Source organism: Papio anubis, chromosome 6, assembly GCF_008728515.1.
Source record: "Papio anubis isolate 15944 chromosome 6, Panubis1.0, whole genome shotgun sequence".
Lineage (NCBI taxonomy): Eukaryota > Metazoa > Chordata > Mammalia > Primates > Cercopithecidae > Papio > Papio anubis.
The window spans coordinates 45547569-45574987 of NC_044981.1; the positions used below are offsets into that span (position 1 = coordinate 45547569).

Here is a 27419-nt window from a genome sequence, read left to right on the forward strand (position 1 = left end):
ATACCAACGTGAGATCTCACCCTGCCTCAATACCATGAGAGTCCTCTGAACTTATTCAGGAACAATGAGGTATCTACCCATTTCCTATAATAAGGACAATCTCAAAAAGTGAATTCTCAGATTTAACCCAAAAGACTAGGAAATGCTTGGTAGTTTTCACTGAAGTCTCTCCCTACGAAACTCCAGGTACCTTTCCAAACACAAACCTTTGCAAATTTCCACGATTTACAGATTAGAATGGCTGAGGTTTTTAGAACACACATACTTTTGCAAAAGACTAATCAACACACAACTAGAGGAAATGTACAAAGCAAGAGATTTAACGATTAAATACACTCAGACTACTTAAGTAACAAACACCTAATGTTTATTAATAAATTAGTACACTTGAAGGCATTTTTCTGATATCGGTCCTTCACCACTACCCACGAACCCCGCCCACAAAAAGGGAGTCCACGCCACCTTTGCATTGGAATCTGGCAACTGAGCATTAGAAGGTACATTTGTAAATGGGAGCATAGTTGCAAATATATCAGACAAAGGTTCTTATAGCTGCAGCCATTTTTAATTAAAGTAATTGGTGAAGGAATCCCACCAAGACCAAGGCCTTGAGAGCAGATTGGACCTATTGACTATATGTATATAAAAAACAAGACATACGTTAAAGCAAAGCTGGGCAAACTCTCTATGGAAAGGGTGCCACTGGCACTTGATTTTGACTTTCCAAAGTGCAGCAATGTGTTCCAGAACAGCTCAATTCTTAAAAGGTGAAGTTCAAGTTCTTTGGTGGCCCAGTTGTCAAGCCACTTAAATAGCAAATCCTGATGGCTTGAGGATATCATTTCTCCAGCCCAGAGCATATTAGCATAAGAAGAGTACAAGTAATCAAGCATTCTACACAGTGTCCAGGTGAAAACCATACAATCAGCAACAGTGTGGTCAAGTTTCAGCCATGAATATGAACTATACAAGACGTATTTAAACTTAATCAAAGTTGAATTGCATTACAGTAACTCAAATGGGGTCTTAAATTTTCTTAATCTTTTAAGAAAATTTATAAAGGACAAATAATAATAAAAATAGTAATAATATTTGTTTTTAAAAAGTAAGTGTGAATGTTAAGAGACTTAAATACTGCTTATAGGATTCACAAGATGCCATTATACTTTTAAGAAGTTAAGAGCCTCACAATCCAGTGTGTGGGAAAAGTCACACTGCATTTATGGTAAGTTAAGTAAATTTAAAGTGCACAGAACAATCTTGAAAATACGTAAGAAGGCAAAATGGAGAAAATATAGAACTTAAAAAACTTTAGTGGTGGGTATTTCACAACAGTTACACCTTGCAAAGGCTTATAAACCAACTTCCCAGAAGAGTTATTTAAAAAAAAAGAGAGAAAGAAAGAACTCAAGCACTGGCCATATACTCTGTTAAACACACACACACACACCCCAAACAATAAAAATCAGAAACAGAAGAAAATAAAAAAAACCACCCTGCCACTAAATTGAGTAATTTCCAGAATGCAGTAACCCTATGTTCTACAGCAGGTCAGGAAGATGGCTATAAACAGAGTCCAGGAGGGTCTGGCTGGCTTCCTGGCTCTTGACTCCAATAATTTCGAATAGCCGGTCCAGTTTGTCCTCAGCCTGGGGAATCTCTTCAATCACCCGCAGCTCCTCAGGATTTAGAATATGGAGCATGTCATCAAAGATAGGCTGCAAGTCACAGGGGTCCAGGCGTACCTGCCGCAACACTGTGTCCTTCTTTTCTGCAGAGAAGAGAGGGAAGCAAAGACAGCTGTAAGGTGACTGTACTGGCAAGGCCTGGGGGAAGGAGAGGGGGTCCTGGAGAGAGATACATCTGTTTCCTCCCCAGCCTATTATTATCCTTCCTCCATTACAGTGAGAGAGTGAGTGACCCTCTGGCACATTCGAAACAACACAAGAGTTTTTACTGGCATTGCGCGTGTAAGATAGCAAACAAGATTTGCCTGATAGAGAGCAGACAAGGTCTTGCTTGAATAGCTTGCTGAGGTATCGTTACTGTGACATTTGCCTAGACTTAACTAACTTCTAAATTATTTTGGAATTCAGAAGGTGAATGGTGAGATACTTAAAGAAACCAAAGAAACAAAAACACAAAACTAAAAAACTTTTACTACTTTCCCTATCTGTAATGTGTTTACTAAACTAAGATACACATAGGCCCACGCCTTTTCCAAATGATCAAAAATTCTAAGACAAAGTAGTCTACTTATCTGACTTTCCAATTACATTATGATACTTTAGAACTAAACTGCTGAGAGAGTAAAAGCACATAAATAAGAAAATATTATTTCTTCTCAGGTCATACCTTACATTGGGATGAGGAACTATAACTTTTATTACTATCAAAAAGCACCTTTTCTAAAATATAATATATAACATAAATATAAACTAAAATATAAATGTTTTATGTAAATGTAAAAGAGATTAATATAAATATATAAAGTATATAAATTATAAATATGTAAATAAAACATTTTATAAATACATAAAATATCAAATGTAACCCTTTCACTAAAATATAACTGGAATTACCCAAACCTAGAAAATTTCTTTAAAAACTGTCATAGTGTATGCTAATTCCCTAACCGATATTAAAAATTAAAAGTTGCAAATTCTTTGCCAAAACTACCAATCCATAATGTTTAAAATATTGGTATTTGCAATGTAGTTTAACAAAATGAATTTTAGGGTATTTTTAAGTCACTAAAACTTGTAGTTTTCTTTTTTTTTTTTTTTTTTGAGACAAAGTTTTGCTCTTGTCACCCGGTCTGGAGTGCAGTGGCACGATCTTAGCTCACTGCAACCTCTGCCTCTCGGGTTCAAGTGATTCTTTTGCCTCAGCCTCCGAGTAGCTGGAACTGCAGCAGGCTAATTTTTCTTTTTTTTTAGTAGAGATGGGGTTTCACCATGTTGGCCAGGCTGATCTCTGGCTTCTGGCCTCAAGCGATCCGCCAACCTTGGCTTCCCAAAGTGCTGGGATTACAGGCGTGAACCACCGCACCCGGCTAGAACCACTTTATCAATGACGTTCAAGCTTGGACATTGCGCCTACCATCTGGATATGGTGCCAGCCAGAGCCTGGACTTATAAAGAGGCAAATGAGGCACTCACCCCTGGTACAAAATTTAAGGTGGCACCAAGAAACTCAGTAGTCAAGTTAAATTTCAACGAAATGGGTTTTTTTGGTTTAGGGGTTGTTTGCTTGTTTTTGAGACAGGGTCTTGCTCTGTTACCAGGTAACAGAGTGGCACAAACTCCTGGGCTCAAGGGATCCTCCTGCCTTAGCCTCTGGAGCAGCTGGGACTACAGGTTAATTTTTAATTTTTTGTAGAGACCACGTCTTGCTTTGTTGCCTAGGTCGGTCTCGAACTCCTGGCCTCAAGTGATTGGCCCACCTCGGCCTTCCAAAGTGCTGGGATTACAGGCATGAGCTGCTGCAAACGGCCTAAAACCTGTACTTCTCACTCTTCAGATAAATTCAACTTTAAATCTTTGGACACAGCAAGCTTGGTAAATAATTTTCAAAAATCTTGCCAGACTACATTTTATCAGGCCTTCCCCGACACACTCATTTGATAGCATCATGAGGCCAAAGGGTGGCCCATAGCTCTCCACCAGGCAGTGTGAGCTGTAAAGATTTCGGAGGCGTGTCTTCGCCAGCCAATGGCGAGGTTTTTCTCGGGCCAGCGTATCCTGAAGTTTTGGGCTGGTCTTCCCGGGCAGGTAATTCAGATGACTCACCTCTCAACTACAACTGGACTGTGGAAGGGGAGGGACAAATCCCAGGGGCTCTTTGGGGGGTTTAAAGTGCGTGTGTGAGGTCTGCTGAGATGCCTGTACCTTTGGTAATAAAGGAACCGTTCCTGCTTAGCGCCGAGGAGCCGCTGGATGTAGAGTCACAGCGGAGAAGGGGTTCCGACTCATCCACGAAGAAGCCCTTGTTCTTGTCCTGGGGAGAAGGCTCCACCGTCAGGAGAGCGGAATTCTCAAGTTTCGCGTTGGGGCTGGGGATGGGGCTCGGGCTAAGCGGGCTGGGGCTCATCGGGAGAGCCAGTTTGTCAGTTTCCAGCTGTAGGAGGGAACATTTTTTTTATTATATATAGACCAAAAAAAAAAAAAAAAAAAAAAAAAAAACCGTAAAATTAAAATCCCTCCTCAGAGGCTATTTTTTTCCCATTTAATATTTTATATATTCATCCTCCCATTTCAGTTGACCATAACTTATTTATATGATTACTAGACATACACACAGACTTTTAAACCCTTCAAAACTACAGTGAGGATATGCATGAGTACTAAAAACTGGGAGGCATATGAACCAAGCTATTATATCAGGGGAGTAGAAGGGAACATGGGTGTAAGGAGAAAGATCCCCAATTTAAAATATAATTTTGTAGAGCCGAAAGGAGTCTTAGATATAATTTAGTATTATGAGCTGAATGAATTATGCCCCTCCATGTTGAAGCCCTGACCCCCAGTACCTCAGAATGTGACTATTGGGAGAGAGGGCCTTTAAAGAGGTAATTATGGTAAAATGAGGTCATTAGGGTTGGCTACACTCCAATATAACTGGTGTCTTTAATAAAAAGAAGAGATGAGGACACAAACGCACACAGAGGGAAGACACAGTGAAGACGTGGTGAGAAGGCAGCCATCTACAAGCCAAGAGAGAGACCTCAGAAGACAGCTTTCTAAGGTTCCAGAATTGTGAGAAGATCAATTTCTGTGGCTTAAGCCCTCAGTCTGTGGTCCTTTGTTACCGAAGCGCTCGCTGACTCTTACACTCAGCTTCACAGGGAATGAAACTGGGGCCTGGAGAAGTGAAGTGACTTTCTTAACTAAGGGCCACAGGGAAGTCACAGAACTAAAACTAGACCCCAGGTTTTCTGACTCCCATTTCAAATGCTCAGGAAAAAAACTGCTAAAATTAAGAATGAGAACAGGAGAAAATGAGAGGCGTCAGTGGCTGGGAGGAAAGAGTAATGACCGAAAGGACAGAACAGAGACTGTGAAGATTGCATTCTGGAGTGGGGAGGTCAGAGAGACAATACCAAACATACAAGATGGTTTCAGATAAAGATGGTGAGCTTCACCACCACTCTGGCTGGTGGGTAGAGAATGGATTTTAGGGAGGCAAGAATCAAAGTAGGGAGAGCAGTTAGGACGCTCCTACAGTGGCTACATACAGTATGACTATGACTTGTACTGGGGGCGTGCAGTGGAGATAGTGGGGAGTGATAGGTGATGTGACCTCATTTTACCAGTGAAGTGACTGGGGCCCAAAGAGAGCACACAGCTACTGGGAGAAAGCAAGCAACTCAGGCCTGCTTGACATCTCTCTTTGGCCCTTTCATTTGAGAAAATACATCAGAACTCTGGCAGGCACTTGTGGCCTCTCCTAGTAATTGACTTTATCTTTTTATTGGCTCTTCCGACATGGATTAAAAATCCTGGGAGCCAGCTGGCCTGATCACACAGAGCAGGGTTCAGGGAATGATGGGCACTCTCCCCAAGCTGTTAATCACCACTCAGAATCCTCAGCCCTTCACTCACACACTTCAAGTAAAATGTTTTCAAGCTCTTCGACGAAGATATTGATATTTCAGAGTATTACATGGAATAGTTATATAAAGCACAAACCAAACACAACTGCTTCTTTTACAAATTTTAAGGCCTGAGAAATTCTTGCAACTGATTTCAGATTGTGAAAGACAACTGATGACTGACTGCACATGTCTAATGTTCCAACAGCGTTTTTCCTCTGAACCACCACCCACGCCCTGCTGCTGCTTCCAGTGCAAGTTTCAGACTTGGGAAACGTGCATACCTAGCAGTCCCTTTCTGATCTACAGACAAATGTTATGTATACGCTTGTAAAATTTTAATTCCATTGACCCTGGCACGTGCCCCTCCTCCTTGAAAATGCACATGGCCATTTATGCCAACACACTTCATTTATGTTTTGTTTTGTTTTTTGTTTGTTTTGAGACAGAGTCTCGCTCTCATCCCCAGGCTGGAGTGCAGTGGCGCGATCTCAGCTCACTGCAAGCTCCGCCTCCTGGGTTCACGCCATTCTCCTGCCTCAGCATCCCCAGTAGCTGGGACTATAGGCGACTGCCACCACGCCTGGCTAAATTTTTTGTATTTTTAGTAGAGACGGGGTTTCACTGTGTTAGCCAGGATGGTCTCAATCTCCTGACCTCCAACACACTTTTTAAATTCATTCAGTTAGACAAAGAACATTTGTCTACATTCTGGTTCTCGGGGACAATACATTGGAAGACATGGTCAGTCAACATAGTACACTGTTCTTGCTTAAAAAGGAAATTCCCACCCACAAATCACATGCCAACAAACCAAAAAGTCCACCCACCTATTTCCTAAATTCATTTGAAAACTTTAAATGTTTAATTTTCCCCCCAATTTTGCCAAAAGGTCTTTTTTTTTTTTTTTTTTTTTTTTGAGACTGAGTCTGGCTCTGTCGCCCAGGCTGGAGTGCGGTGGCCGGATCTCAGCTCACTGCAAGCTCCGCCTCCCGGGTTCACGCCATTCTCCTGCCTCAGCCTCCCGAGTAGCTGGGACCACAGGCGCCCGCCACTTCGCCCGGCTAGTTTTTTTGTATTTTTTTAGTAGAGACGGGGTTTCACCGTGTTAGCCAGGATGGTCTCGATCTCCTGACCTCGTGATCCGCCCGTCTCGGCCTCCCAAAGTGCTGGGATTACAGGCTTGAGCCACCGCGCCCGGCCCAAAAGGTCTTATAGCAAAAATTAAGCACACGATTTCCAACATAATTGGAAAGACAGAATGCTGAACTGATGCTCTCCTGTAATTAGCAATGAATCAGGTGAATATGAAAATGCCCCTACAAATGATATTAGCATCACAACAGAGCTCACAAGCATTGCTAAAGTCAGAGACCATTTAAAAACCATCTTTCTAGAAAATCTACTCAGTTACTAAGTATAAGTATCTCTTAATTTGTGCAACAGTTGCTGGTTGCATTCTGACTTCATCTAAAGTTGTTTTCATTTTTTCTCAAAAGAAAAAATAATGTTCATAGAAATTTCTTTCCTCGCTTTACCATAATATATACAATATCCATCAAAGCTGGTTTGCAGTACTGCTACTGTACTAAGCATTGTGTTACTTCTGCTTTCTAATCAGAGCACTGGAGTCATCAGAATATGTGGAATAAATTAATTGCTTGTTTTATTAATTCTGAAAGTTCATGGTTCAGTATTCTGAGTTTAGAGCCAATGAAGAACACCTACAATAAGATTTAGATATTAAAGAGAAGACAAATACTCTAAACAAGAAAGCCGTATTTCCAGAGAAGAGGATCCTCTTATAAAAACTTTGAGCATAAACTTACCAAGATACTCATAATAAAATAATTTATATCCTAAGGTTCTTTGAGCTTTCCAGATTCTCTATAAAGATATATTAGGCTGGGCACAGTGACTCACGCCTGTAATCCCAGCACTTTGGGAGGCCGAGATGGGCGGATTACTTGAGGTCAGGAGTTCAAGACCAGCCTGGGCAACATGGTGAAACCCTGTCTCTACTAAAAATACGAAAATGAGCTGGGTGTGGTGGCGTGTGCCTGTAATCCCAACTACTTGGGAGTCTGAGGCAGGAGAATCACTTGAACTCGGGAGGTGGAGGTTGCAGTGAGCCAAGATCGTGCCACTGCATTCCAGCCTGGGTGACAGGGGGAGACTCTGTCTCAAAAAAAAAAAAAAAGAAAAAAGATATATTAACTTTTACAGCTAGAAAATCAATAAATGTTGTTTTTAAAAGCAGTCACCACCGATAAGTATATTTTCCTTCGGCTACCTTGAAAATGTTGTTACCGTAGCAGCTCTTATTTATATGGGTAGCCAAGAAACAGGGTAGCAGGAAGATTATCAATGTGGCTGAGCTCCTCTCTATACTTTTGTGAAATGTTCATGGACTTGGCATTCATACATGCCCCAACTTATTTCAATGAGGCAGATATTAAGAAAATGTGTCCTGTAAAGGCAATGTATCTGTCACTTTTTTGAAGCTCCTTTGGAGAAACTTGAAAACTATAGTTCTTTTTGCTTACTGCTGTGATGTAATCCTAACTTGGAAGACTCACATGAGAAATGAGGTGAGGACAGTAAATAGACCAGAATGGTAGGGGGCATGGAGAGCTCCCAAAGCAGCCCAAAAGGGAACAATTCTATTTTGTGAACTCCAAGAACGTGGCATTTCTTTTGGCCAAACAAGTCCCAAATGTCCTTCTGATTAGTTTCCATGCAAACACACTTAGTCCTTCCAGATACTTATTAGTCCAAACTGATAAGGGAAGAAAGATAAACGGTTCAACTTACTCAAGGCTGAGTCACACCTAAAGCTCTGCTGCTGAACTAACAATTTTCCTTTCCAAGCATCTCTACCACTGAGTACAAGGAACCATCCAAACGGATTAGGTAAACAGACTACTGCTGGAAATCTGGGAATCTGAACATCTCTGGGCTACTGAGTTTGGTAGCAGTGTTTATGAGAATAATGATTTAACTTACATCTGGATGGTACCACAGTGAGCCATGACTGTCATCATTGCCCTTCCCCATTTCCAGCTGTGACCTTGCCAACCCTACATTCCCACACCAACCAGACTTCTAAAAAACTGAAGTACCCACTCTAGGTGCTCAACCAAATCAAAATTGGAAACTGAGGCTGGGTGCAGTGGCTTCCACCTGTAATCCCAACACTTTGGGAGGCTGAATGGGCAGATCACTGTAGGTCAGGAGTCCAAGACCAGCCTGGCCAACATAGCGAAACCCTGTCTCTACTAAAACTACAAAAATTAGCGGAGCGTGGTGGCACATGCCTGTAATCCTAGCTACTCAGGAGGCTGAGGCAGGAGGATCACTTGAACCCGGGAGGCAGAGGTTGCAGTGAGGCAAGATCATGCCACTGCACTCCAGCCTGGGCGACAGAGCAAGACTCCATCTCAAAAAAAAAAAAAAAAAAAAAAAAAAAAGAAAGAAAAAAGAAAAAGAAATGGAAACTTTAGCTCAAAAATAATTCTCCACTTCTAATAACAAACTGAAAAATCACTTCCCTGTTGACTGGCCTTTCCTGAGATGACACACTGGTGAGGGTTGCAGTATTCCCCTAGGCCCTGGGGATGGCAGAGCCATGGATGGTAAAGGAAAATCCTTCCAAGTTTTATTCATGACAAGGGTGGTAGAGAAATGAAATAAGATTTCGAGGCAGCAAGATCTGGCAGCATTCCTGAGTAAACTCTGAGAGCAGGAATGGGCGAGAACTCCAGCCTCAGCTGCCACCTGTGTGGCATGCACTTCATGTTCCCCATAGTCAGCTCCTAAAAATCAAAGTCATGACAATCCTGGAAAAAGCATTGCAAGAAAAGAGAGACGACATAACACTACTAACTGTGTGGTGCTAGGAAAACCACTTCCCTCATCAGACCTGTGGTCTCATTTCTAACCTAAACAGGTTAGACCAGGTCACTTTTGTGTTCCTTCCGTTCAAATTATGTCTTACTTATTGCTGGTTTTACTGTTGCTACTTCATTCTCCTCATGCCCTAATCCCCCACTCCAATTCTCTTTCCCCTTCCAAGTTACCCCCAACTGAACTACCTACTCAACTAAAGTTTACCACAAAGTTATTTTCAATTACTACCCAATTACTATCTCCCTGTGGTTGCACAATCTGTTTTCATAAAACTAATTAATGACTTTGATGCAACAGTAACCCCCTGAAATGAAGTACTAATTACCTGGCATGGATGCTCTTTGCCAACCTGCTAACATGGTTCAATTGAATCCCTTGGCTCCTGACACTACCCAGTTCAATAACACCAGGCCCCCTTTCCCTAATATAACCAGATATGCCTGATAGTCCCCAGCAGAAAGCTCCTTACAGTAAAGTCGCTGTTTTGATTTACTTTTCCCTCCAGACCTCATTCAACACTTAGAAAGAAGGAAGAGTTCTATGTTACATTTGTGAAAATCCCTATCACTTTAATAATGGTTTTTAAAAGCCCTTTGCTAAATCTAACTGAAACTTACTGCTGTTCCACATGAGGTAACAAAAACAGACCCGAAGAAATAAGCCATTGCCGGTACTGTGCTAGGTGACTCAGCGGAAAGCATCTGTGATTCGTTTGCTGCTAAGGAAGTTGTATCAGCCCCATTTTATAGATGAGGAAACTGAGGCTCTAAGAGGTAATAACTTGCCCCGAGCCATAGAAACAGGATTCAAGACCAGGTCTGTCTAGTTTCAAGGTTACCCTCTTTGCTGCCAAGTCACTTCCCTGTCTGGACCCCACAGCATTTAGAGAGAATTGACAAACCCTGTAATCTGATCACAAGCAATCACATGACCACAAGGCATTGCCTGAGCCCCTCTGCCAGAGTGAAGGGGGTAGAGGTGAGATCTGTAAGTACCTGGGACTCAATGGCAGATTTACACTCCAGCTGGATGATTGCCCTGAGATAAATATGAAAGATTCTGTAAATACCAGATACCTCAACTGTAGTCAATAACTTTGTTTTCTATTGAAAATATTTCAGATCCCAACAGACCAGTGGCTGGTTTAAAAAAAAAAAAATTCAATTTCTACTAAAAGTTTATCTCAAAGGAATTCTAGTCACAAATAAATATAAAATTACAACTATTTAAGAATTATGATATTATCTCAAGCCCGTTTCCCCTGCTTTCCCAGCTGTCCACATAATCAAAATCAAATTAGATTTCAAGACCTTCTATAGGCCTATATAGGCATATAAGATTGGGCTCTGGGAGGAAAAAAAGGCATATTTCCTTCGCCAGAAAAGTATTTCTTGATATATGAATCTATGGGGTCTTTAGAGAAGAGGAATTCAGATAATAAGAAATGCTTTCTTATTCAAATCTATGTGGTTCCAGGATTTCAGATATAAATGAGGGTTCATATAATGGGGGTACCAGCCTGATCACAAAACAATTTATCGGAATCTATTCAATTCCTAAGTTCCAACACTGTAGAATACTTGTATATAATGGTTTCTCCCTTAAAAAATAAAAACAAATACATCATCCTAAAAAGAAAAAGTTGCAAATGATGAGAGACAATGATTTTAAAATTATTCTTCTGAGTGTGAATTCTTGTTCAATTCAATCCTGAGTAAGGGGTCTTGGCAAGTATAACCCAAATATACTCAAATATTTTTGCAAACAAAAATCTTAAGAGGCAAATGGAAAAACGCTGATTTCTAAATGCTTGAAAGAAGGATTATCAGTTATAAGAAATTTAGGGAAAGTCTTCGAAACGGGAATATGGACTGGAAACGTATACATACATAGATAAAGCAAATATGCCAAAATGTGAATAACTATTGAATCTAGATGGTAGATTTATTATTTGTGGTAATGTGCTTCCAAATTTTCTTTGCTTTGTAAGGCTTCTCTTAAAACGTTATTTTAAAAAATTAAAGAGAAGGGCCAAGAGTCAAGTAACTTTAAGACAAAAATTCCCCAAACTTTTCCTGAGCTTCTGATCGTTGAGTTAAAACCTCTTATTTTCTTTCCTTCTTTCTTCTTCTCCTGTGCAGCATAGACTTTAGTACATGAAGCAAGGAGGTGCTTCCACTGCAGAAGTAGGGAATAGCACCAACACTTAAATCTAAATTGTCCATTGCCAAGTGGACAGCGAGGGCCATCTGCTGTCTAGAGCTCCCTGGGATCACTGGATGTCATGGGAAGGAAGAAGGAACAGGAGTACAACACCAAGATGTTCTGCTCAGCTTCCTTGGGAGCCCTTAAGCCAGACCACAGAGATGCATAGGTGAGTGAACCTTAAGCTGGGAGCCAATGCAGAGCCTGCAGAACAAACTCACCCACCATCAAGGGAATCTAGGATTAACCTGGCCAAAAAAATGCCAAAACCACTGGGGAATTATTTTTTAAAACTCCCACTCACCCTAGATCCGTTCAAGCACAAAATAATGAAAAGGTTTTGTTTCAACTGCAACCTTAGTTAAGGCATATGAAGTTAGCCTAGGTTAGCTGGTCACGGTGGGTTTCTTGCTTAAATACCCCAAACTCAAATCGAGGTAGTTGGCTATAATTGTCTGTATCTACCTTGTCTTAGAATTCTCATTCTCAGAGTTAATTTCAAAATTGAGCTCCGACGTCTATAGATCCACCCCCATTTAAGTCAAAGTGTCAATAGCCAATCCTTGCCCTAAGCAAGAGAGCTGTGCCTTTCCTGTATGTACAGGAGAAAAGCCACAACGAATAGTGCTGCACAAAGCTGCCAAAGCTGGTAAGAACCAGCTGGCTCCAGAGGAAGGGAAAAGCGGGGAGGGCCCCCCCTCAACCGCCCCGCTGCCGGCGTGGGTGTCTGCAAGCTGTCCAGGCTGCTGACATCAACGGTAATGGTGCTGCAGCCCTGAGCTGACTCACTGACTAGCTTTCTCAAAAAGAGGAAGTGAGGACAGTGAATAAGTGGGTTCTCTTGATTCAGAGCTGGAGCCCACTCACGTTAGAATATGTTGCCAAGCCTTCTGAGAGCTCAGCACCATCAGAACATGAGGAGATCATGCTCCGTTGGAAATTCTTTACGTTTCCCTAAACTTCTATTGGAAAATCTTTCCCACAAAAAAGCCTTTCGATAATCCTATCCATGAGAAAAAGTTTCACAAACCTTTTTAAAGCTTGCCATAAGACACAGTGGAGGATGGAAAGAAATTTCAAAGGAAACTCAAGACCTTGAAGTAAGAAGGCTTAAGTTCATCTTTATGATTCAGGCTTTTTGAACTCAACAAATCTGATTAAATTAGCATTGCATAATAAGTCCATTAATTAGATTCATGCCATTAGAATTACAATGCATATGGTCTACAAGTCTAAGTTACCTTTGACTTTAACCTCTGACTTCCAAGTCTTGGCAACTCAGTTTCCCTCCATGGTGGTAACTACTGTTACCAAGTCACAATATACTCGTCCAGAGATAGTCTATACTTATACCAACAAATAAATACATATATTCTCCATCCCCCTTATTTTTTAAAACAGTTTTTAACATCTATGTATATACTGTGTGTGTATATATATTTGCAATATGGTGGCACAATGTACATGCTGTTTTTTGTTTTGTTTTGTTTTGTTTTTGTGTGTCTCCCAGGCTGGAGTGCAGTGGTGCAATCTCAGCTCACTGCAGCCTCCACATCCCGTATTCAATTGATTTTCGTGCCTCAGCCTCCTGAGTAGCTGGGATTACAGGCACGCGCCACCAGGCCCAGATAATTTTTGTATTTTTAGTAGAGACGGGGTTTCACCATGTTGGCCAGGCTGTTCTCGAACTCCTGACTTCAAGTGATCCGCCCACCTTGGCCTCCCAAAGTGCTGGGATTACAGGTGTGAGCCACTGTGCCCCATCCTACATACTACTCTTCACCTTGCCTTTTCTCGCTTAACCCTTCTTGAGGTTAGCACATGAAGAGCTGACTCACTTCTTCTGACAAGTGCATGCTGTTCCACTGTATGGATGTTCAATAACTTACGTAACCAGTCCTCTAGTGAAGGGCATTTGTAGATCTCCTCATTCTTTTGCTATTACACATGACACTACAATGAATACACGTGTACTTGCATCATTCGGAATGCATGTGAACCTGTGTAAGATATCTTCCTAGATGTGGAATCACAGGTCTCTGTGCCAGCCTGAGAGGTTAAAAATCTGCATGTTTAAAAAGTCTTCAGTTTTCCTTCTCTGTGAACTGTCTTGTTCACAAGACTGCACATGGTTTTCTTAATGTGTAAAAACTCCTTATTTTTCAAGAAACTTAACCCAATGTTTCAAACAATTTCTACCTGTGATTATTTTGTCTTTTGATTTGCATATAGTGTTTTCTGGCTTGTGTATTTATTGTTAAGTAGTTGCATTGTTCTTGTACGGCTTCTGTGTTTTATGTTATTCTCTACTGTTGTGATTATAAAAACAAAACATTTCCCCCAAGTTTTTTTTTTCTAATACTTTTTTGGTGATAAGTTATTTTAGTTGTTGGGCATTTAATTTCAGTCTGTCCTCTGAAAGTCCAACTGTAGATCAATCAAAGTTTCCTCTCTGGCAACTGTTTATTAAAAAATCAGGAATGACATTAGTTTCTCCCAAGGAAACGGTGACAAATAAATGATGAAAACCTCGAAATTAACTGATACAAAATAAAACCTACTGCTGACCATGTGCAATTCCTCATCAGCAAGTGTACCTGTTATTGACACTTGGGTTATAACGGGATAAGGGACACTTTCACAAACACAGAGCAGAGAAGCTAGGCCAAAGCTGGAAGCTATTCAACTTTATCCAAATTGGTGCTTTGGCTTTAAAAAGAAAAAATGAAAATGTGCTCTCCTGCACTGGTAACTGATGGAGAAAATAAGTTTCTTTTCACAGTATTGATTCTGATTTCCTCACAATGCACTTTTTAAGAGAGACAGTAAGGGTGTAGATTAAAGGGGTGGGAAATGTCATCCACTAATAGACCCAGCCTCTTCTGAATGGTGAGATCCTCTGTCTCAGAAAAAAATTAAAGCCCACTTCAATCCCTCTGTATAGCAGCTTCACAGAATATATTCTCAAGTCTGGCTCACACATCTATCCCTCCTATAAAACTGTCAGTATCCTAAGGGATGATTCTGTTTTGTATTTTGTTTTGTTTCATTTAGTATCTCAGTGCCTGGTACAGGGCTCAATACATAATCGGTGCTCTGATAATCTATCAAATAAATTGTCTGTGTTAAATGATCTCAACCTTAAAAGCAATACTAATAAGAATGTGTGTGTGTGTGTGTGTTGGGGAGGGAGTGTACATTAATATAAAGACCCCAAGAATCTGTTTCCTAGACTTTTCTCCTTACGATCTGCATACAGCAAGCTCAACTACTACATTTTTTTAATTCTATGATGCGTATTTTTTTTCACATTTTAACATCTCTGAAATGGGGATGTCTCTCACAATTATAATTAGCAGTATTTTATTTCTTTCACAGTAATACATAATGACAATGGTACATCTTACAATTGACACGGGATTCAATGAAATAGAGTAATATATCTGTATTAGTCAGTTTTCATAGTGCTATAAAGAAATACCTGGCCGGGCGCGGTGGCTCAAGCCTGTAATCCCAGCACTTTGGGAGGCCGAGACAGGCGGATCACGAGGTCAGGAGATCGAGACCATCCTGGCTAACACGGTGAAACCCCGTCTCTACTAAAAAAATACAAAAAACTAGCCGGGCGAGGTGGCTGGCGCCTGTAGTCCCAGCTACTCGGGAGGCTGAGGCAGGAGAATAGCGTAAACCCGGGAGGCGGAGCTTGCAGTGAGCTGACATCCGGCCACTGCACTCCAGTCTGGGTGACAGAGCGGGACTCCGTCTCAAAAAAAAAAAAAAAAAAAAAAAAGAAATACCTGAAATTGGATAATTTATAAAGAAATGAGATTTCATAAGCTCTGTAGCTTATGGTTCTGTAGGCTGTACAGGAAGCATGATTGGGGATGCCTCAGGAAACTTATAATCACGGCAGAAGGCAAAGGGGAAGCAGGCATGTCTTACATGGTCTGAGCAGTGGTGACAGGGAGAGGTGCCACTTGCTTTTATACAATCAGATCTCGTGAGAACTCTATTGCAAGAACAGTGCCAAAGTGGGAAATCTGCCCCCATGATCCAGTCACCTCCCACCAGGCCCAACCTCCAACACTGGGAATTACAATTCAACGTGAGGTTTGGGCAGGGACACAGACACAAACCATTTCACTATCTTAATTAGAATATACCCACTTATACTTCTCAGGACCATGAAGCTTGCTAAATAAACCAGTTATAGAGCACCCAGACAGTGTTTGGGATGAAACAGATACTTAGCAAATGCTGGTCCACTTTCAACTTAATGGGCACTTATTGAAAACAGGATGCATTTGCTGTTAAGTCAAAAAAAGGGCAATGTAGAATTCAAATTCCAACACAGAAAACAGTTGCTAAGATGTACTGAGCCCCCTACTCTATGTCAAGTGCAGGACTGGGCATTTACACTCACCTCTAGTTCTCAGCGAGATCTTTCCAAGACACTTACAAAGAAACTGAGGCTTGGAGACTTTATAGGACTTGCCCAAGGTCACACAGTGAGTGGCAAAAGCAAAATTCAAACCCCATTCAGAGGGACAAAGTCAAATTCTTGAATGTATCAGTTTCTTCTAGGAGTTCCTGGAGATTCAAAGTGCGATCTCTAGCACGTGACGTGCAATGGGATATTAAAACCTTACTTCTATGCCTTAAATATTACAGAACTGTTAAGGGTTTCTAAAAAGCTTGCTACCGAGCAAAACAAGAATATAAGTAAAACAGACGTTCTTTGCAGAGTCAAAGATTTGAGAAGCCCTTAATAGGAAAAAGCAGGTGGGGCTTCCTAGGAGGAAACCAAATGTGAACGCTTCAGGAAAGAAGACCAAAATACAGTCTTGAAAAAACACGAGTCTGATTTTTTAAAGTGACTTTCAAATGGACAAATATATATCTGCTCTAGCTTTCTATGTATTTTTTTGGCAGGTTAGGTACTCTTTCACTCTGATGCTTATAATTCCTCATGCACACTTCAATGATAATTATTTGCACATGCATCTCCATTGCCACAAGTGAGTTATTGAAAGGCACTGACCACTTCTCTTCTTTACCCAGTACCAGGCACACAGCTGGCGTCTGACAAAAGGTTGTCGACTAACTGAATGAAACCTTGGACTATGATAATAGAACAGCCTGAAGTGTCATTAAAAATCTAAAGGCTATTTATAAACATTGCTCCTTTGTGCACAATGACAACTTTAAACACAAGCATCACTAAATGTTCCTGGTTCTAAGTGTGTCAGTCAGCAATCCCTTTATAACGTCCTCTTCTCACCACCACCCCAGAAGTTCCCTAGAGCCCGCAGTCACACCCTACGAATTAAGTAACTTGACCTTAAGTAACCCTCCATGCTGTAGTAACACGGCAGAGGGCAGCTGCTAGATAATATGCAAGTTTAGCTGTTACCTTAGGTCCTCAGGTCTTAGGACAAGAATCCCTGTTTTCTAAGAGATGACAAATAGGAAAATTAATGACAAAGACTAATTTGAACAGCCAAAAAGTCAACAGTTAATGTACAGCTGGTAGTTGCTTCAACTCAGCCTCACTGTATTAAATTTCTGAAAATAGCTGGTCTCAGTCAGACCCGTAGATAAGGACAGCTGCATCCTGCAGCTGGTAAGCAAAAAATCAGTAACTGTAGTTCCCTCTGCAGCAGAGGCAGGAGTGCTGTTCTCACCAAAATAGAAGGGCCAGTACTTCTCTAGCTGTTGGGATTCTCCGAGTTGATTATACAGAGCAAAGCCATCCAGGCTCCAACACAGAGTCTACTATAGTAGAGAGAGAGAGAGAGAGCCTAAGTGCACAAATGCTCTGTTCCTGAGACATAGGTCTCCTATGTGGTTCTGGAAAGGACTAAAATACCCTAACAAAGAATCATTCTATTATATAGAAATCAACAACCACCACCACAAAACACTGGCGGTGGGTCCACTGGCTGTTAAATTATAGTGTAGTTTTCATCTACTGAATCTTATGGAAGGAGAGATAAGAAGTAGAGCATGGATTCTCCACTCCACTGCCTGCTTAACATCAGTCCTTTATATTTGTGAATCTCTGATCAAAGCAGACAGCTAAAGGAACAATTTATATTATTTTAAATTGTTGCAGTTGTTTTTAATATCATCATTTTTTAAGTATCTATAACATTTCTTTTTCTGCCCCTTTCTCTCATGAAGCAATGAAGGGAGGCTGAAACTCTAACCACAGATATAATACTTCTGAACCTAGCTGCTAAGCATCACTTTAATATCTCACTCTAGTACGGCCCACAGTAATTTGATTATTAAAATTAATTTTGATAACCACTCCGAGTGTGAAGGGCAGGTCCTGTAATTCCCATTTTAAAAGGAAACATCTCAGAGTTAGAGAAATTGTTTGCCCAGGGTTTCCTATGGAGAAGAAACAGACTCCCTTCCTCCCACCCTGTCCAAGGCGCAGGGAAAGAGTGCACTGGTTAAGTCTCTCTGCACATACAAAGGCTGTAAAATAAAAGAAGGGAGTGAAAAAAAAAAAAAAAAAAACAAAAACATGGAAAACCAAATCATAAGGAAAACCAGAAATTCACTTGCTCAATTTTGTTTCTCTTTTTCTGCCCGCTATTGAGGAAGCAGACCATTATCTGCCTTGCTAGAGAAAACATCCCAGCCAGCCTAGGAACATGTGCTCAGGCAGTAAGCAACACATACCTACAGTCAGCTGGGATTTCCAGCTCTGGGGCACTGAACCCAGATAGCAGCCTTCCTGCTCGGCCATCTGCTTTCAGCAGTCCTGGAACTGGGTGGACATCCCCACCCAACACTAAGTGACCCTCAGTATTCAGCATCTAAAAGACCCATTATGTGTATGAGTTTTCACTAGTTAGGAACATTCTTCCATCTCTTTTGCCTCCAGAACCTGGAAATAATTGCAATATTAATAGTCAACATCTGACAAGGGCTTACAGTGGGTCCCAATCACCTCATTCTCAGAGTCACCCATAGGACAGGCTCTCATGTTGTTCCTATTTCTTCATGAAGAAACTGAGGCAGAGAGGCCAACTAATTTACTCAGGTCCCCAAAGTGACTATGTTGCCAGGACAGGGATTTAACCCGGCACACGTCTCCATACTGGTGTTCTGATCAGAGCCTTACTGGCTGGTTAGATGGCGATCCAGCACATTCCTCCTCCCGACCTCTTGGATTTACTCCTTTAGATTATCTAAGTATGTGTCAATTTCTTCCTTCCATCCAAGTGTAAGCTTCCTTGATGGCATTGACTTTGTCTTACTCATCTTCGCATTGCCCAAAGTGCCTGTTATAATATTGTGCACAAAATTTGTTATGTAATATAGATTTAAAAATAAAATCACATCCTCTCCTTTACTGGTTAGCAGGGGAAACTTAAACCCAGGCATTAAACGACTAAAGGAAAATAACTGGCAAGCTAGAATTTTATTTCCAGCTATCCTTCAAAAAACTAAGGTGAAATAATGCAATTTATTTATTTATTTAGAGGGCACTTTTCAGACCAAGAAAAACAGAGTTTACTGCTGGAAACCTATACAGAGAAGTATTCTTTAGGCAAAAGAAAAATTATCTTAGGTAGAAGTTGAAGCTCCAGGAGGAAGGTATTAAGAACAGAAAAAGATCAATAAATCCGTGTGACTCCTGACTGTGTAAAAGCATAACAACTCTGCCTTTTAGCAGTATTGAAAGTGTAACCTGAAAATTCATGAAAACAAAAGCAAAGTGTAAGAGGAGGATAAATAGGATTCAAGCCTTCTAAGGTTGTTGTAGTATCTGTAAAATTGTAAGAAGTACATTTATTACCTATATGTCATAATTTAAGTACGTGTGTTGTAATCCCTTGGGTATTCATTAAAAGTGAAGTAAAAAATGTGAAATTAACAAGCTAACAGATGAGGAAAAATGGAATAAGAAAAAAATACTTGATTATTTCAAGAGAAAGTAAGAAAAGATGGAGAGAGAGAGAGGAAACAAAGAGGACAGGACACATTGAAAACAAAGATATGGTAGATTTAAACCTAAATATTTCAGTAATTACATTTTTTAAATTACATTTAAAAAGCAATTATATAATTACCTAAAAATGTAAACACACTGAAATTCTCTAATTGTCAAAAGCTATCAGACTAGATTCAAGGAAAAAATCTGAAATATATGCTTCTTACAAGAGACACTCTTTAAATAAAGACAGAGAAAAAATCAAAGTAAAAGGATGGAAAAAGAGATAACATATAAATTGGAATGCTGTATTAGAGCAGTGTTTTGTTTTTTAATAGCTTTGGCAAAATTGCAATAACTTCCAACTATCATCCCACTGCTTTGTTGCTTCTTCCAAATGCTCATGTCCCAGAAGGGAAGAATAGCTATGATTCTGGAAGGCTGGGTTCGGTTTAGATGTTGAACTTGAAAGAAGAGGGTGCTGAAAAATACAGCTCATGCCTCAGATAAAGAAAGAGTCAGACTCTGAATGGGTGTAATTTAAAAATGGTGAATAGGCCACCATGGTTAATAATGAACTGGCTGTTCTTGACAGAGGCAACTAAAAGCCACACCAGGGTTAATCCTTTGAGTGGAACATAACATAGGCACCTTCAGGCTTATGAAGAGAAAAAACATTGACCATTAAAAAAAATGGTCATTTTTACCCATTAAGAGTCCATTAACTCCTGGGGCAAAGCCCCAAATCCCCAGCAGTACCACTACGCAGAGGGAGTACAAGCTCATCACAGGATGAGAATAAGAAGTCTCAATTAAGCCCCCTGCCTTCTGATTCTCTTGTTAGCCAGGACAAATTTCAGAAATAAACTATGGACAGAGAGTAACATACTGTGCAATTACCACTTGAGCATCCCTAACCCCAAAATTCAAAATCCAAAACTTTTTGAGCACCAACATAATGCCACAAGTGGAAAATTCCACACATGAGTACTTAACACAAACTTTGCTTCATGCACACACTTTTTCTAATTTTGTATAAACTTACCTTCAGTCTATGTATATAAGGTATACGTGAAACATAAATAAATTTCATGTTTAGACTTGGGTCCCATCTCCAAGCTATCTCATTATGTATATGCAAATATTCCAAAGTCTGAAAAAATCCAAAATCTAAAACACTTCTAGTCTCAAGCATATCAGATAAAGGATACTCAACCTGTAATAAGAACTGGCAGCCAGAAATCCATGTTCATTGGCTATTAAAATTAGAGTTAGAGCTGGATCCAAAATGCTGCTAGACATTGATGTATATTATTACAACGTGAAATAAAAAACTTAATATTGCCTTCTGAGCCTCCATCATAACTCACAGGGTATAGCAGAACCAAAGAGAAAGCTGTAGAGTGCTTTGACATTACTGTTCTCAAAAAATAAATAACAAAAAATAGCTACTATTAGAATATTTTGGTATTATAGAAGAGATAAGGGGAAGGAAAGGATTAAAGTGTACAAGAATTTGGCACTTAGGAAGAAGGTGCTTTGTTCTCTTATTTGTTGACCTAATGATTTTATTCTTTTTGACACGCACTCTCCCCTTTTTATTTTTCCATGGGCCCACCATAGGTTTGGGTTAACCAAATCCTATTAGCTGCCCATCAGTTGTATGTTATCCTTTCTTTTTGAGGCGATCTGGCTCTATGGCCCAGGCTGGAGTGCAGTGAAAGTGAGCCTCTCTACCGGCTCACTGCAAGCTCAACCTCCCGGGTTCCATGGGTCTCCTGCCTCCAGCCTCCAGTAGCTGGGACTACGAGTGCCCGCCACGCGCCGGCTAATTTTTGTATTTTCAGGCGGGAGAACCGAGTTTGATCATGACTTGTAGCCAGGATGGTCTCGATCTTCTGACCTCGTGATCCACCCACCTCGGCCTCCCAAAGTGCTGGGATTACACGCGTGAGCTACCGCGCCTGGCCATGTTGTCTTTCTTTTAGGCATCATCAAGAACATTAGGTGACCTATTCTCACGTATCTAAATCCTTCTTTGAGCCTTAGGCTTGTCTTCCAGCTCTCTCCTTAAACCCAGTCTCTAAGAATGCATGGCAATGCTTTGCCTCTAAACTCCCTATATTCAAACTGCAGCCATTTTACCTAATTGGAGGGTTAACATCTCCCTCACTTTTCCCCAAATCCAGCTACATAAAGCCTAGTTTTAGTTTTGAATAATATTTCACACCTAAATTATTTCTTAGAAAGTCATAAGACACTGGTGTATGCCTTTGAATGTTTATCACTTGGGTCTATTAATAAGTATTTTTTCTGAAATTCCACATTTCAAAGAAGTTAAAAATATGCCAGGAGCTTTAAAAGACCACCTTCAAAGTCAGTTAGCACCTATAAGTTATTATCATCCAGTTACTTGGATAAAAGATTCACCTGATAAATGGTTACATCAATTGTCAAGAAGTACTGTGCTATCAGTATAAAAAGATAAAAGAGATTTTGAGGACTTCTTAGTGCCTCTAAAGGCAACTACTTAAACATAAATTATAAAGTATATAAAATGGAATCCTTTGATACACAAAATGTGATATAGAATGACAGTAAATTGATGTCCTTGAATCTCTGCTACTGGCTCTTTTTAGGTAACAAGTTTGGACCACCGGAATAACACAGACTGACCCTTTAAATCTTTTTGAGATGAATACTTTTCTTATTGAGCTGGAGTGCAGTGGCTGGCGGATCTGGGCTCACTGCAAGCTCATACCTCCAGTTTCCAGCCATTCTCCTGCCTCCAGCCTCAGTAGCTGGGACTACAGGCACCATGCCGCCTCGCCTGTGAGTTTTGTATTTTTAGTAGTAAAACAGGGTTTCACGTGCTTCCAGGATGATCTCGATCTCCTGACCTGTCGTGATCAGCCTGTCCTGGCCTCCCAAAGTGCTGGGATTTTGGAAGGCTTGAGCCACCCGGCAGCCGACTGGCAGCCTTCAAATCTTAAGTGGAACTTTTGTATCAAGTCTTAGTGGCAGCACTTTCTTTACTTTGGGAATATGTTCTGAAACCTGAATCGAAGTCTGTGGAAAATATGATTCAATATCCAAATCTGTACTTTATTCATGGCCTTTCAGGGAAGTACATACAATTAAAGAAAGGTTAAGTAAAATGAGTTACATCATGGTCCTAACTACCATTTGTAGAACACTTGCAATGAGTCAGGCATTTTATATGCTTTATTTCTCGTCTTAATCTTATATAGCAGGCTTGAAAACGTGAATAACAGAGGCAAGGAAAGTTGAAGTAACTTACCCTTCGTCACCTAAGCTAATATGTACCAGAGCCAGGAGTTAAATCCAGTGTTGTCTGGCTCCAAAGCCAGGGTTCATTGGCCATAAAGAAATCACACTCCTGGGTCCCCTCAGTTCCCATCTGATGTGCTCCACGAACAACCCAAGGAGGAGAATCAGTTCTGTCATCAACTGCCGCTAGCACCACCTGCATCCTCAGGACGCCAGAATGCTGCCTTCATAAGCCACTTCACAAAAACACCCTCTGGAGGAGAGGCGGGTGTAGTAAAAAGCGTATTTTCTTGGTTTTGTTCAAAGTGTGCCACGCAAAATGATATGGTAAATGGGGTAACAAAGAGAGCTTTTAAAAATACTGATTTATACTCTGCCCCCTGGAGATTCTGATGTGACTGGTCTGCAGGTAGGGTCCGAGCATCAGTATTTTCTTTAAAGTTTTCTAGATGATTCTAACAGACGGCCACTGAGAACCCCCATCCTAGAAGTTAGGGGGTGTGTGTGTGTGTGCGCCTATCCACCGAATATGTTATTTTTCTTTGTTCCCATACAACTGATAAAATTTGAAGCATAGGGGCAATAGGTCAGTGGTAAAGACACACAACCAGGGCTCCATTACCTGGGTGGTGTCTTCCATCAGCCCACGAATCTTCTCCACAACATCGTTTCTCCGATGCTGGCGCAGGGCGCTAATTAGCTGGGCGAGGCTGGCCTCGGGTCCCCGGATGGTCCAGTGCTGCAGAGCTGCGTAGGCCCGCTCGTGGTCGGCTGTGTACCCGTTGGAGAAAGCAGCAACCTCCCTCTCACTGGCATTGCAGAGAAACTGATAGATATCTTTCCACTGGCTTCCCACTTGGGCTGCTACAAGCTTCAGGATGTCGATACCTACACCAGAGAAAAAATAAAAAACAAATGAGGGCTTGTAAGGAAAGCTTCTTATCTAAGGCAGCTCTGTTTTAATGAATGAACTAGAAGAGGCACGCTTTCCTATCGCCCTGTGTCAAAGGAATGCATTGCCTCCCTTAAGCACTTGGCACAAGCAGCTCATCTTGTGGACTAGCTGGTACCCTCATACAAATTTCACTTCCTGAGTGCGGAACCAGAAGAAGGAGCGATCACAGAATTATAATAAATCAGACCCAAAACGATGTTTTGAAAGCCAAACCCAAATAAGGTATTCACAGTGATTTCTCTGTTACTGTAGTAATCCACCCTTGTTGAAGGAGAGGGGTGGATAAGTTCCAAGATCCCCAGTGGATGCCTGAAGCCATGGATGGTACACAGCCCTTTACACACTATGCATGAATTTCTTTTTCCTTCTTCACAATGTCGTGGATAGAAGATTCCTTCTTCTTGTAGATCTTAGCAACCTCAGCATACAATTGGCTTTTTTTTTCCTTTTTATTATTGTTATTATTATACTTTAAGTTCTTTTCTTATTAAGTAGGGAACTTTCACATTTTCACTTAAAGGAAGCACTTTATGGCCGCTGGCATATCCAAATTGTCAGCATCATTCCTCTCGAGCTTTGGGCCATTATTAAGTAAAATAAGGGTGACTTGAACACAGGCACTGTGGTACCAGTACCCAGACAGTCAATCTGATAACCTAGACGGCTACTAAGTGACTCACAGGCAGGTGAGGTCTCCATCATGGATATGCGGGACAACGGGATGATTCCCTTCCCCAGCAGTACAGAGCAGGATGGTACAGGACCGTGAGATTTGACCACATTACTCAGAATAGTGCATAATCTAAAACTTAACTACTGTACTAAATACAAGAGTAACCAAGTAAATTAGAGGCTCCCATCTAAAAAACATGGTGACTTCATGGTATTTAGAAAAAGGGAAGCTGCAAATTAAAACTGCAATGGACTTTACCCAGCACTGTCTAGGTAAAAGGTGTTCAAGTTCTGGGAATGGTGTCCTTTATATCAACTGACAGTGTGCTCAGCTGTTCCAGGCCAATGGAAGCATTCCTGAAGAACACCTAACTTGTGCTCAAAGTCATGTTCAACAAGCAATTTTCTAATTCATTATTCAGTCTTCCAACTTGACTTGCATAGTTATAATGAAGACAGCAGCCAAAAGGACAGTGTAATAACAATAGCTGTTATCTTCCAGGTATTATGTTAAGGCATTAGCTCACTGAACATCTTTATAAGGCATTAATATTTCAATTACACAGGTAAGAAAAAAAATACACTTAGAAAAGTTAGGCTACTGGCCCAATATCACAAAGGTAGTTGAGTTAGTTATTGAACCCAACTCACCAGGTTTGCAATTGAAATCTGTATGTGTAACCACTATGAAATGTGACAATATTGACGGCACCTTCCAAGAGGAAGGAAATGCCTTGGCTTATAAATGACCATGACTGGTTATTCTGACAGACAGCTGTCCCCAGTGATTCAATATATTGTTATTCTGGCTCAGCAGTCACTTGAAAACCCAGTGAGTGTGCATTTGTGGTCCCCAGATCTGATGAACAGATGAAATGGTGATGATGAAACTGGTGAATTGCAAAAATCAAATCTCAAGATTCAAAAACTCAGGATAAGCACCTGGCACCAACCCTTCGTGAGGCGAGGTTCTCCCTGAGTAGTTTACTTTGGTGTCTCTCTCTTTACAGCATCTTCTCTCTGCAATTACCATCGGCTTTGCCAGGATTTACATGTGGGGTGCATATATCACCCTTATAGTAAGGGCTCTGGTATTTTACTACAATGGGTGAGTAAGCCCTCTGAATCAATGTCATGTCTTTGTTTTTTTTTTTTTTAGATGAAGTTTTGCTCTTGTCACCTAGGCTGGAGTGCAATGGCGCCATCTCGGCTCATTGCAACCTAGGCCTCCTGAGTTCAAGGGATTCTTTTGCATCACCCTCCCAAGTAGCTGGGATTACAGATGCCTGCCACCACACCTAGCTAGTTTTTGTATTTTTAGTAGAGATGAGGTTTCATCATGTTGGCCAGGCTGGTCTCGAACTCCTGACCTCAGGTGATCCGCCTGCCTCGGCCTCCCAAAGTGCTGGGATTACAGGTGTGAGCCACCGCACCTGGCCAATATCACGTCTTTGAATGAGGCCATGCTCACTTGCCCTGATAACATAGCTGTTATAGTTAACAATATCTTAAAAATATTTACTAATCAATAAAAAAATAGGGTCACATTCCCAAGTGAGGCTTAGGAGAGAAAGGAAAAAAGAAGAATAAAGAGGGGCTTACTGTTCTGATTTCTCAATCAAAGGTTTCCTAGAAAAAAAAATTTTTTTTGCATCCATCAGTTGTTCAGAAAAATATTTATAAAATGAGCTGTCAATTATTGCCAATAAAAACAATAATAATTATAAAAGTGTCCGTAAAAATGAAGGACACTGTGGCTCCTCAACATGCATTCTTACTCTGCCGAGCAATCCTACTGAGGCAGATGATGTGGAAGACTGTATACACATCCTGAACCAATCCACTGAAAATGGTTTTCAAAAATAAGTTCCTAGTAGAAGGCTGTTTTCTTGTCAACTATAAAAGTAGAATGCTGGCTGGGTAGGGTGGCTCACACCGCTAATGCAGCACTTTGGGAGGTTGAGGCAGGTGGATCTCTTGAGTCCAGGAGTTCGAGACCATCCTGGGCAACATGGTGAAAATCCATTTCTACAAAAAATATAAAAATTAGCCGGGTGTGGTGGCATAGGCCTATAATCCCAGCTACTTGGGAGACTGAGGTGGGAGGATTGCTTGAGCCCCAGAGATGGAGGTTGCAGTGAGCCAAGATTACACAATTGTACTCCAGTCTGGGCAAAAGAGGGAGACTCTTAAAAAAAAAAAAAAAAAGAATGTAGAATGCCACAAAAAATAAAAAAAGGACGCCACAAATTGAGTCATTACTGTACTTCTCACAGTTTTCCCTGGCAGTGTGACGTTACTTGAACCAATTGCTTTTCAGTTTTCTGAGCAATGCTTAGTTAGATACAGAGTTTTTGATTTCAAGCAAATAGACGCCTCAGAAAACCCATATCCGATTTAAAACCCTGCAGGTAGCTTTAAGGAATAAGCCAGCTCTTTGTGGTTGATGTGGTAGACTCTTCCAAACACCAAGTCTTGTTAGTCCCTGAATCTTAATTTAGACCAATTTGACTAAGGCCCACAGTGTCTTACATGAAAACATGACCGCGTTTTCTGGTAAGTAGGACCATTGCTTAAATCCTCATAATGCCAATGACAGTGGCTTTGGGCAAACCTCTAACTGTCATGTCCATTTCCTCATGTATACAATGGAGAAACTCACTAGGGTCACTGGGGATAAGCTGATTAACATTTTCTGTAGAGTTAATTTATTTTTGGAAGTGCTCCCATCATTATGAAAGCTCCACATACGGAGCACTAAACTTAAGGCTCAATACATTTCAGATGCAAATACACGGCCTTTACGAAGTAATTACAGAGTTTAAAAGGTTTAAGTTTAACAA

At 40.8% G+C, this 27419-nt stretch overlaps 1 protein-coding gene across 1 annotated transcript in view; it reads right to left on the reverse strand.

Annotated features, from left to right (window-relative positions):
• Nucleotides 1-345: 345 nt before the first annotated feature.
• The window catches only part of TNFRSF21 (TNF receptor superfamily member 21), a 74439-nt gene continuing 47365 nt past the window's right edge, over nucleotides 346-27419 (reverse strand). Inside the window, exons 4-6 of the mRNA XM_003897699.3 lie at nucleotides 23572-23837; nucleotides 3891-4119; nucleotides 346-1771 (exon numbers count right to left, since the gene is read on the reverse strand). Coding sequence (XP_003897748.2) covers nucleotides 1542-1771; nucleotides 3891-4119; nucleotides 23572-23837 — 725 coding nt within the window. The 3' untranslated portion in view covers nucleotides 346-1541. The remainder of the gene's footprint in view (nucleotides 1772-3890; nucleotides 4120-23571; nucleotides 23838-27419) is intronic.